A 12,690-nucleotide genomic window follows, 5' to 3' on the forward strand; every position below is an offset into this window, starting at 1 on the left:
GCTGTGTCAGCTCATTACCGAACGTAGGGTGCGCATCTGGATTAAAAAGCGCCGGGCAGGCCCACTCCCTGCAGAGACCGCCCACCCATAGTAAAGCCCTGCCCTGTGGACAGGGAAGACCATTAGGGGAAAACATTTTATGGAATAATAATAACAATAATAACAACAACAACAACAACAATAGTAATAATATTTTAAAACTTACTATTGACTCAAATTTTACTAGGAAATTGAAATACACAAAAACACGTAATTCATTCATCCACGTATAATAATAATTCATTCATAATTCATTCATTGTCTTTTTCTCCTTTGTACTTTTGTTTTATTTCCATCCATTTATTTATTTATTTTTGGCAAAATCCCCGAATTTGTCTTACTCACAGGGAATTACATTTCCGTGGCTCTGTGTGTCTTGTTTTTTTGTTCTTTCCACTTGCTTATAATTATTGTTAGCAAATTTTAGGAAGTCCCATGGCCTGTAGGGAGTTTACTCTTAACTTTTTTTTTTAATGAATTTGCATTATTTCTAAAAGCACAGACGTCCCTGATGATGGTGCCGTCTGACCAAAGGCCCTTTTCTTATCAGCAGAGTACTATATCATAGCAGGCTGGGTTTTCAAGTTTAACAGTCATCTTCATTTACACAAAGCTAAGGGGAGGATGAGGTTCATCCAAAGAATACATCTGGTTGCACAAAGAGACAGAACAGCTTTATACTTGCTATGATAGCTCCTATCGATCTATAAAAAATTCCCATTTCACTGAATGAAAAGATCCTGACTAATTGTGTAGGATACCCAGGAATCTCTCAGCATAGTTATTTTATCTCATTCTCAAGGGCACTGGTATTGCCTCATGTGCCCAGCCTCACACAAATATAAAAAAGAAAAAACACTGATGATTACACATGAAAAACAATGGATTAAATCAGCAAATTAAGTAAACAGTAAAACATTAAAGTAAATAAACTTTTACTTCTTCTATATTAGGAAACCTCCTACAAAAATGACGCTTCTTTTTTATGACTTTGTCCCCTCTGTCTTTTAAAAATTCAGTAGCATTATCATACATGATGCATGCAACCACTGAGTGGTTTCATGTTGTATTCTTTAGTTTCTGTTGACCTCTTGTGGTTGGTTTGTCACACCTAGCTAAAAACTGATGTCTGCACACACCATGTGGAGTGCACACACCATGTGGAGTGCACACACCATGTGGAGTGCACACAGTCACATCATGTGCCGTTACCAGTGTTGGGGCCATTTGCCATATAACTTAGTTATGTTTCAGCTAAACTTGCTCAAGGCTTTCTTTTGCATAAACTTCTCAATACAAGACTAGCTTTGTATTTTGGGACATAAGTATTTTACATTTTGGGTAGGGCTAGTATCACCTCATGTCCCCCTCTGGACAGTCCCATGGTCTGATAGATAATCCATATTCTGATGTCAGTCGCCAAGCTCATTCTATAAACCTTAATCCTAATATTTATTTATAGAATACACTACCAAAGTCCCACACTAACATGTCCATGTCCTTCCAGGCATCAGGGTAGTCTGGAAAAAAAGTGAAGTTTAATGTTCAGAATTTACAATGACATGTTACTGAGAATAAACTTATCCAAGGATGCCAAGGTGTTGCAGTGCTAAAACACAGAGACAACCTTGGGTTAATTTAAAATCGACAATTGAGCTGAGCCCATGCCAGAGTATGGGGAGAAAATGGAGAGAACCGATGGAGACACAGCGATACAGAGACCTCTGATGCATACTTGCCAACCTTGAGACCTCAGAATTAGGGGCTGGAGGAAGAACAACACTCGGTATTTATGCTCAATCACAATCACTTTAATCAACACAATTCTCATTATTCCATACAAAAACTTTGAGCATTACGGGAGATTTGCACAGGAGAGTGTCCGGCAAAATCTCGAAGTGTCTGACCGTTTCTCACATTCTTATAGCTTCGGCCCCCCTCAAAACTAAGCATTCACATTCTTTCTCTCTCTCAATGAGCCTAAGTTAGGACCTTGGCTTCCTGTGCAGTATGTTTTGTTCTTTCTAATCAGTCAAATAAGGCCATGATTCTCTGCAAACAGTATTTCTTATAAATCAGCAGTATAATGCATCATAAAACAGTGTAATATCCCATTCCTGTTTTTTCTCAGAATAAACAATGAATTAATTTTATTACATGTACTTGGGGATTTTCATAGCTCAGCAGCCAAGATCAAAATCCACTGGGGCAGTTCCAGCAGCACACAATGACACACAGAAATCAACAATCTAGGTGCCTGCTGGTCCCTCTCTAGTCTAAACAACAGTGTTTCAGTAGCTTTCCACTAGAAGATGGTCCCCTGTTATCTACTTTCTCCCAGGTAAGCGTGAGCGAGAGTCTACAGCATTCTACCCCCCAAGGACACATAGTCTAATGCCTTTATTTTCAGGGCAGTGTCCACTTAATACTACACTACATGGTTATATGGCATTTTAGTTAATTTAAAGCATAGAATTGAGGCACTTCAAATAATTTAATCCCAACAATATATACAAAAAACTTCAACTTTAAAGTGTTTATTTATCGGATAAAATAAGTTATTACTGTCCTGTCACCGTTATTATTGTCAGGGGTGTTCAAATCCACAAGCTAAGAAATACAGAACAGAAACCAAAACACTAGTAACCATGAACCAAGAAGAAAACAGACAAATAAACAATAATACAAAATCAAAACACTGGGCCACAGGCCCAGGACTGTAACAAATGCAGTCCAATACAGCATCAGCAGTAACTCTCTGATCACACAGTGTGAATTGTGTTCTTGTAATGTATCAGTGATGCTGTATTCTGTCTTTTAAAATTATTAAAATTCCTCATTGTGTGGCACTATACTCGATGAAAACAGTGCCTGTATTCTTAAAGCATCTGAAGACTGGGTTAGGTAGTATTATTATATATTATAACAGCTCCTAGGGAAGCAATTTAATCAGTCCTTGGCATTTTGATGTTTTGGAAAAAATCCAACACTAAATTATTTTCCTGAAAATTCCTGTTACATTAAATGATGATGTGTATTTGTGGAGAATGCTGTGCTGGTGGCTGTATGAATGTGGTGGACAGGTGAGGGACTACAAAGCACTACAGACCAAAGGAGTCGGTGGGAAAGTGACCATGACATAGCAGGAAGTGTTTTAATCTCCAAACGTGTCTGTAATATTTGATATGCAGGATAAGCTCCAGCTATATCCTCAATCTTTAGTGTTCACTATGCACTGCTTCAGTGGGAAACAGAGGTGTGCACAGTGTGGTGTTTTGTCAGCAGAGCAGCAGAGGCCCAACATGAGTTTGGTAACAAAGCCTTAAAATGTCAAAGAATGCTGACAAAGGGACCAGACAAGGAACGATTCAGAAGACCCCTATGAGAAGACCACCAAGGGAACAGTTCACCCTGCCCGGGATAGGGTTACTGGGGCTCCGCCCTGGAGGCAGGCCCAGGGAAGGTGCCTGAGGGCGAGCATCTGGTGACCATGCCTTAGTCCATGGGGCCTGACCAGGCACAGCCTGAAAAAGGGACATGGGCCCATCTTCCTGCGGGCCCGCCACCCACAGGAGGCACCGTAGGTGCAGAGCGCGGCCAGGAGTGGAGGCCCTGGCTGATTGAGCCTCGGCTACCAAGACTGGCAATTGGAACATGCAATGTCACCTCTCTGGTGTGGGTATCCTAATATCCCCTCGGCTTGCTACCTGTACGTTGGGGTTTCTCCCAGTGGACGAGAGGGTTTGTTCCCTGCGCCTTCTGGTAGCGGAATGGTTCCTGACTGTTGTCTGCGCTTATGCGCCGAGTGGCGGTTCAGAATAGCCGGCCATCTTAGAGTCCCTGGGTGGGGTGCTGGAGGTTGCTCTACCTGGTGACTCTGTTGTCCTACTGGGAGACTTTAATGCTCATTTGGGCAACAACAGTGAGACCTGCAGGGGTTTGATAGTGAGGAACGGTTTCCCGGATCTGAACCCAAGTGGTGTTTTGTTGTTGGACTTCTCTGCAAACCACAGTTTGGCCATAACCAACACAATGTTTGAACATAAGAATGTCCATAAATGCACATGGCACCAGGACGCTCTAGGCCGCAGGTCGATGATCAATTTTGTAATCATATCAATAGACCTGCGGCGAAATGTTCTGGACACTCAAGCCTAAACATACAGTGAGGGTGTGCTGGGAAAGCCCAGCAGAGATCCCAGTCCTTGAGGTCTTCAGCGCACACCTCGGGCAGAGCTTCAACAGCATTCTGAGGGAGATGTGTGTTTTGGACTTGGAGAAGGCATTCAACTGTGTCCCTTGGAGTGTCCTGTGGAGGGTGCTTTGGGAGTATGTTGTGTTTGGCCCATTGCAATGGGCCATTAGATCCTCATACAACTGTTGCAAGAACTTGGTCCGCATAGCCGGTAGTAAGTGGATTTGTTCCTGTATTTGGCACAGTGAAATGTGTTCACAGCTGGTGATTTCTGGACGTGTTCCTGAGCCCATGCAGTGAATTTCATGACAGAATCACATCTGTTTTCACTTCAGTTCACAGACATCCAATACTGATTGTCAGACTTGTCCCCTGCACACACAGATTTCTCCACATTCAATTTTATGTTGAGGAATATTATTCTGAATTGTTCCATAATTTGTACAGGCAGGTTTTTGCAGATTGGTAAACCTCCATCCACCTTTGCTTCTGAGAAGCTGTGCCGCTCTGAAACGCTCTTTTTACACTCCAGTCATGTTACTGATCTGATGCTATTTAACCTAACCTTCTTTTTAGCACTACTTAATTTTCCTGCCTTTTGTTGCCCCGTCTCAACTATTTTTAAACCAGGTACTGCCATCAAGTTCAAAATGAGCTTTTATTTTTCTTAAAATGGCACACTGACTCAGCTAAAACATTTGATATGTCATCTATGTTCTCTTGTTTGCAAATCATTGAATTCGGGTTTTATTTACAAATCACACAGTGTCCTTTTTTGGAACTGGGATTTTATTCTTCTGATGCCATGTTGCCATGTCATTTTTTGATTGGTCGACATAGTACATTATTCGGCCAATAGGAAAGGGTGGGGTTTTTTGGTGTTGGTTTTGCTCACAGGCAGAGAGTGCCTCGAGCGTTTTCCTCATAAAACGCCGTTTTTACCGTTTCTTCCCGCAATAAATATAAAAAACGATAGTATTCAGTAAGAAAACAAAACATTGCATATATTTTTATCATAACTCTGGTTTTACGTGGCCTATCAACACAATTTAAAAACTGGTATAAAGTCCACACTTTTCCCGTCAATTGTTCCGTCTGTCCTGCTCACATCTCCAATGGTTGTACACTTTGTCATTAACGTGGCTTCACTCCACATCAGCCACGCCGCTTTGCTAGCTAAAACACCGGTGTCGGCACATAAGGACGCTGTCATAGCCTGTCAACGACATTGATTAGCTGCGTATATACGAATGTGAATCGCATTATTGGCTGGACTATGGGATAAGGTGACATCGTTCTAATCCCATGCGGGAGCAGCCAGTCACTGACTAACACTGCAAAACAGAATTGTTAAAGTATTAATTTTAATTTCAATTCAGGTTAGATTTTTTTTTCTGTGCGCAACGCAGATTTTCTGTGCGCAGAGACCGTGCCAGCAGTGCGCAATTGTGCACGCGCGCAGCTTAGAGGGAACATTGCTTATAATACACACACGACACCAGAATAAATCAGGTTAAGACGAGTAAAAGATTTATTTCACATTTTGTTAAATATCACCAGCTTTGTATGAGGAATCAAAGACATCAAAGAGCAGGTCACAGGAATAGTTAAGAAGGCACAGAGGGACAAAGGGAGGGGGTGGTGGGTCTCCAGAAAACCCCCATAATGAATAACGCTGCTGCATCACGTCTGCTGATGGTTTGTTGTGAGTGCTGTAGTTTTTTGTTGTTGTTTTTTTTTTTACAGGGTGGATGGAATTTGCTGGCTTTGTTTGTTCAGCCAACCATAAACTCAAACACTTTTAGTGATGGTTCAAAAAGTGACATTATTATTCAATCATTACTTCTAGAACTGCACAAAACCTGCACTGGGACTGAGGGTCAGACGGGAGAGGGACACCACAACGAGGGAAGAAGCGCTGCAGGCACAACACAAAGCACACACGGACACAGAGATAAGCAGAGGGATCACCTCAACAGTCTGAGCTCTGATGCTGTGTTTTTACACCCGGCTTTACCTGAGTCAAGTTTGCAGTGAGGACATAACTCAGGTAAGGGGAACTTTAAAAATGAAAGGTTTTGGATGCACTTGAACAAATTGCTGACCCCTGTTAATGAGAGCAGATGATGCCTTGAAGCGATGACCTGGTCCATCTGACCTCTCACCTCAGGAGCAGGCGGGGAAGGGAAAGAGGGATGAGGGCTGAGAGTGTCAGAGTCACAGGCACTTGCGATAAAATGACAAAAACGTTATGATTTCCATTAAGGCACAACAGATAAACTACACTCACAAACATCTTTGGGACAAGAACAGCATGATTCTTGTGATGGGCATAAAGAGCTGCACACAGAGGACTGTGCAGCAGGTTGGCTTTCACATCTACACCCCCGACACATGATTTTACCCGGACACATGATTGCTGTGCCACTGCTTGCTGAGCGGCCAGTAGTTAAACCTTTGCTGCAGCGAGTCAGTTTTACAGCGCGAATGTCATTTCTTTAAAGTTTTCTCTAAAACGTCATCGTTTGACTACGATGACCTGGATGACTGAGAACCTTCACAGTCTAAAAGACACAGTTTCATTTTTCCTAAACAGATCAAAACACTTGTTACAAGGACGCCTTAGAGCCGGTGGGATTGTGTTTATCTGAAGTGTGAATGTGAAAAGGTAAAAATACACAAGTGAAAAATGTGATTACCTTAGCAAAACCACCATGCATGTATTATCTAGTGTGAGGAAAATACATTCAAATACTTCCGTCATACTGACCGACAGATTACCACACTAGCAGCTGGACACCACTACATTTCCATTAAAAGAATAAGGCTGACTCTTCTCATTCTTAGGATGAGTTTTTCTTTTTGTCTGTCAACAAATCCCACAAATACTAACAGTGAACTGGTCTGTCTTACCACTTCCTGGCTTATGTACATGAGCCTAGAGTTCCTGTTGAAGAGAAACTACTAAACATGGTGCTGTAAGAGTTTGCATACACATAGGAGGGAAACTACAGGAAAAAACTAGATTGTTTGAGAAGTCACAAAAAGCTAAGCTGCATTCACCTTCTAGCCTCACTTCTGAGCTCTTATTAATAAAACGTGCACACTTTTATCTATGGCTATGAAAAATTTGGTATACTTGAAGATTAAAAATATAGAAAACATAACTATTCGTTGAACATCTGTACCTGCTCTGTGTTCAGTCTGGATAAACTTTAACTCTTTACTCCATAAAGAGACACTGACGACATCCCCTTTGTAGCCTTGATGATGAGTTTTGACACCTCAGCATATATCAATAAAGTTGTGGTTTGAAGGCAATCAGAACAGTTTCTGGGTTTTTATAAGTTTAGTTGCACAGGGAGAGACCACCCGCACTAACTTCTGATGCACACCAGTCGTTTTTTTTCTATAAGCCTGAAGCATTCAAGGTCACTCCTGGTCGATTTATACAAAAACAACAAGGAACTATAACTGAGAAGTGTCACCATTAGTTTATGGATTACCAATTAAATTTATGGGTTCAGTACTTAGACTGGCACCGTCTTAATTTTTGGTGGGCATATTTGGTAGCCTGTGTTTGCTGATACCTAAGACTTACTATAGTTTAAACAGAGGATTTATATGAAAGGAGTTACCATGAAGGAGACAATTAGCTACAAAGACTGCACCAGGCTTTTCAGGTGGAAACCTAGACATCTTAACACAGGAGTCTGTGAGGACTAACCCGGTTTTGGAGCCAGCCTTCAACTGCACAGATCGCTCATTGGGAATAATACACTTTTGGTGCCCTAATATGACATTATTAGGCTACATATTAGGATTCATATTAGGGCACATAATTTGAGCTTTGGGATGTAAATAAAATTTAAATTCAAGAGAAACAGCGAAACCCATTTCACGCAGTACCAATTCACTTTAGGGTTGCGACTCACATCTGGCTTTAGCTACAAAGACAATGCTAAAATTCACTATTCATTTGTGTTTTCATGGGATTTGCTGACAGAAAAAGCCCCTCCCCCCACTTGTCCTTGAACCTCCTCTGTGATTTTCTATGTGGACAGTGTCACTATACTGACTCTTTTCTCTTCTGAAGTCACTGGATTTCATCAAACAGCTACAGCTGCTTGGCCAGAATAAATCAGCACCTAAAATCAGCAGAGGTAATTAGACACACAGTGGAAACTCATGCACACGCGCTCGCACACTTTGTACGGAAACTTTGATGACCACACGCTCACGAATGCATGCTCACCGAAGCATGCATCACAGACGAGGCTCATACACACAGTAAGCATGGCGACTTTTAAAAACTCACATATAATCGACACAGTGGATTTCATTGGCAGTGTATGGGATAATAATAATGACAGAGTAGGTTTCCCCTTACGAACTGATTCTGATCTTTTTTCCTTCATTGGTTTCACAATCTGAGTCTGGATTTTTTAAACTGAAGTTAGGCTTTCGTCACTCCTCTCAAACACCTTTCAGTCGGCCCTTCTCACCTGCTTCGTTCTCTCTTTCATTTGTGGACAGAGTAACAGTGTGTTAGTGTTTTGCATGAGCTGAGCAGTCCTTCTTACATCACGGTGTTTCTCAAAAAACAACGTATACCCTATGTAGGTCACTACTCTGTAGTTTGGGCCCATAAAGTAGTGCACTAGAAGTACACAAGTGTCTATTGAGACGTGTTCCCTTGAGATGTGGAGGAGTGAGACGACAGGGTGGTTTAACTCCGGGGGATGATGCCCTTCTTGTAGGCCACCAGGCCAGCTGCGGCGGCAGCAGACAGGAATGTGGAGACTCCTAAGAACTTGAGGAAACCATCAACCGAAGGCAGGTTTCTCTCCCAGAAGGTGGTGACAAACGGGAGTGCCCGGATTTCCTGCAGGACGGAGGGAATGATGATATCAGATATCTGCCTTTTTCATGTGCATGATATTAACTAGACACTTGATAGATGATTTGGCAATATACAACTTATGTAATCTTGGGTCCAAAATGTGTAAACAATGCATAGGTGTCTTAAACCTGCATTTTTTTTTTTTACATGACCAGCAGGGGGCAACTCCTCTGCTTGCAAATGATTGTATAGAAAGCTAGGGAGAAAATGACCTCTCTTGGTTTACAACCCCAAGAAACATTATGGTCTCACCTGGTAGTTTTTTTCTAATTTATTACAGGATGATCTTTTTCACAGTATCATTTATGGTAAAAAGTGTTTTGGATTCATGACGAAAGATTTCAGAGTGTTTCTCCACTGACTGTTCATTTTTTATCAAAAGCCAACTTGTAATTTGGTGCATAAGGACTTCTCTTACATCGTTCTCGGGCTCAGGTTGCCAGATCTGATTAGGTTGGAGTTTACCCATCGCACACATGACCTGCGAAAAGACATTGGTGGTGTCAGTCAAAGACTTATCAAAATTTACAGTCTAAATTTTAAACATGATACACATTTGAGTTTGGGTGATGTTAATAAGATATCTCTTTATTATTATTGCACAGTCGTACATAGTACAATAGCACAATGAAATTGGGGAACTGTCCCACGTTGGCACTACATACAACACAACACGACACAGCAACTTAACTTAGGTAATAAAAAGAAGAATAAGTGTATGTTTATGTTTAATGCACTCAGATAATCTACTCAGACTTGACTGGCCTTTACTGTAACTGACCTACTCTGCAGCAGAGCCAGAGCTAAGAAACATGGAGGAACATGAACACATGGGGGAGTATCTTAGGAAACCAAACCTAATGTTAATGCCTTGGAAGAAGGACATAAACTGCAAGCAGCAGGCGAGTGTCTTAAAGAGAGATTTAGCTTCTAAGTAAGAAGACTGAGTGAGGAGGACCATTTTGATTCTATGGTTTGTTTCAGTCAGCTGTGCTCAGACATAAATGAGAGGGGAGAAAAGGCGAGGATGTCATGATTTGATATCAGCTGACCCCCCAGCACTGCTGGCTGAGCAACACCAGGAGCAGGCTGAGGTGTGACTAATAGGTGTGCCAGCTGCATGATTTAAGTGGTTTCCACCTGGTATATATAAGTAACCTGCCTCTAAGGGTGTTTAAACTGGTAAGAACTGGTATTTGCTAACACGTAGCAGTGAAAAGCAGGTACTTTAATGCTCTCTGACCTCTCTGGCTGCTCTCTCTCCAGCTTGTACGGCCCCCTCCATGTAGCCACTCCATTCGGTGGCCGTCTCTGTGCCCGCAAAGTACAACTTGCCCACCGGCTCTCTCAGCACTCTGAAGAGCAAAAAAGAGAGAAACAGGAGAGGCTTCAGAGGTTAAACTGATTTACGGGTTTTAAACACTGTTTTATTTTTTTAATGTATGCACCAGCATTGTACTGACCTCTGAGCTTTAGCATGCATTCACTTCATTTAAAAAAATCATCTCACCTGAATAAGTGCAATATGGGATTATATAACACAAAGTGCATTTCCTTTGGATTAATCTTCCCACCCCCACTGTGCTCAACGTTAAAGAACCAAAGAAAGGACTTTTGCTTTGACTCTATTTATTGCAGGGCCACCCGGTATGTGAAACAAGTTACTCTGTATAAAAAAGCACAATGTTAGGTTTCCAACTCCAGCTTACTTTTCATTGTGAGTGACAACACATTTGCACATCTGGTGAGGACATTTACACATCTCAGTGAAATATGGTCCCCATGACGATTAACAAGGAGTTTCAGTTTTTCATATGGAGGTTAACAAAACTCTAATAGTGAACATATGCACCAGGATCTGTACAACAAGCACACTCCAATAAAACCCATGAAATGCAGCAAAAAACATTGCAATAACATCATTCAGATGAAATATGAGATCACAGTATTGCTTGTGTGGTAAACATAATTATCCAACACAAAGTGTTGTGATCTCAGTGAGTCCCCTCTGAAGCCCTGCACAGGAAGGCAGGTTCATTTCATGGAGGAGAAGTGGCGCTAATTTGCAGAAATAAGCACAAATCCTGCTGAAACATATATCAGCCATTAATATCCAGCAGCTGACACATTCAAATAAATTAGGTCAATTGAAATGAAAAGATCACACTTTCATATTTATGTTTATTTTTTGTGTGTGTACACTAGGGCTGCCACAAACGATTATTTTGATAGTCGACTAGTCACCGATTATTTTTGTGATTAGTCGACTAATCAGATCATGCATCCATTGGACGTAAAACGTACAGCTTATTGCACCAGCATGCATCTGCTCTTATATAACTATCATTAGCTTACAGCTTTAAGTGTTTAGGGTATGTGCTAACTAAAAATAAAGACAAGATGATAGTTTATTAAATTTTAATGAAATTTGCAGATTGTTTCGGTGAAGTTTAATAAACTCCTTGCTATCTAAAATATAACAGGACACCGGAGTATATTCTCGAGCATCTCACACTTCTGATAATCAGTTGCCTGCTTGACGTTTATTCAGCTGTGTAAAAACTATAACTTTAATCTCAGCCAAACCGATTTACTCAGGAACAAATAAAATACTAAAAAAAAGCCAAACAGTAACATTTTAAGTTATCTAAGTGATTTATATATCATGTTTAACCTGAGTAGCGAAAGGCGGCGGTGGGTTTGAAAACGATTTGCCGGGAGTCCGGTGTTCTCACGGGCTCTAGTGAGCCTTGCCCCCGGCTAGCTATCGAGCTAGTGGGTAACAGACGTCTCCGAAAACGTCGGAGCGCTTTTGAAAATATGTGGTGTGTTGATAAACTGAGCAGATGTTTGATGTTTACACAGTTACATTCTCGCCTGAAAATATGTTAAACGTTTATTTTGTGACCCAGAAAGAATAAGAAAGTAATATTAAAACTAACTAGCTGCCGCAATTGTTGGAAACTGAGCTGGGCTGCGCTATGAATTCTGGGACAGAGCTACTTCTTCTTCGGGGTTTAACGGCAGCTGGCATCCTTGTACATGCAGTGCTGCCATCTTCTGTTTCAGTCTGTTATTACACTCTTAAATCCTACTACTTATTTCTGCGTCTTTTGTGATCTTACAAAGCTTCAAACGACGCGCCGACTATTAAATCAGTCGTCGACGATTTTGATAGTCGACGTAATCGTGACTAGTCGACTAATCGTGGCAGCCCTAGTGTACACGTGTGAGAGAGAGAGACTCACCTGCCAAACTGAGTAAGGATTCCTGGGGGGAAATAGGCTGTGTAGCAGCCTCCAGAGTACTCCTCTTCACACCAGTTCTTCTCCTCATAGTGCACCGGCTGCAGGAAACAAGCAGACACATGAGCAGTCAGTCAAGGGATTCTACAGTATCCGCATGACTGTGTACCACTCTGCACCCAAACTCACATGCAAAGCCTCATCTGTGCCCAGCACTTTGGAGTAGATCTCACAGATCCTCCTCAACCTAAACACAACAACACAGGAGTTGGGATTAAACTGATCTCACAGCTCGTGAGAGTTTTTTT

General features: G+C 41.6%; 1 protein-coding gene across 1 annotated transcript in view; it reads right to left on the bottom strand.

Annotated features, from left to right (window-relative positions):
• Positions 1-5,856: 5,856 nt before the first annotated feature.
• Positions 5,857-12,690, bottom strand: part of LOC134645332 (amine oxidase [flavin-containing]-like) — a 45,924-nt gene continuing 39,090 nt past the window's right edge. Inside the window, exons 11-15 of the mRNA XM_063498732.1 lie at positions 12,572-12,629; positions 12,386-12,483; positions 10,381-10,492; positions 9,556-9,618; positions 5,857-9,119 (exon numbers count right to left, since the gene is read on the bottom strand). Coding sequence (XP_063354802.1) covers positions 8,964-9,119; positions 9,556-9,618; positions 10,381-10,492; positions 12,386-12,483; positions 12,572-12,629 — 487 coding nt within the window. The 3' untranslated portion in view covers positions 5,857-8,963. The remainder of the gene's footprint in view (positions 9,120-9,555; positions 9,619-10,380; positions 10,493-12,385; positions 12,484-12,571; positions 12,630-12,690) is intronic.

This window comes from Pelmatolapia mariae, linkage group LG16_19, assembly GCF_036321145.2.
Source record: "Pelmatolapia mariae isolate MD_Pm_ZW linkage group LG16_19, Pm_UMD_F_2, whole genome shotgun sequence".
NCBI lineage: Eukaryota > Metazoa > Chordata > Actinopteri > Cichliformes > Cichlidae > Pelmatolapia > Pelmatolapia mariae.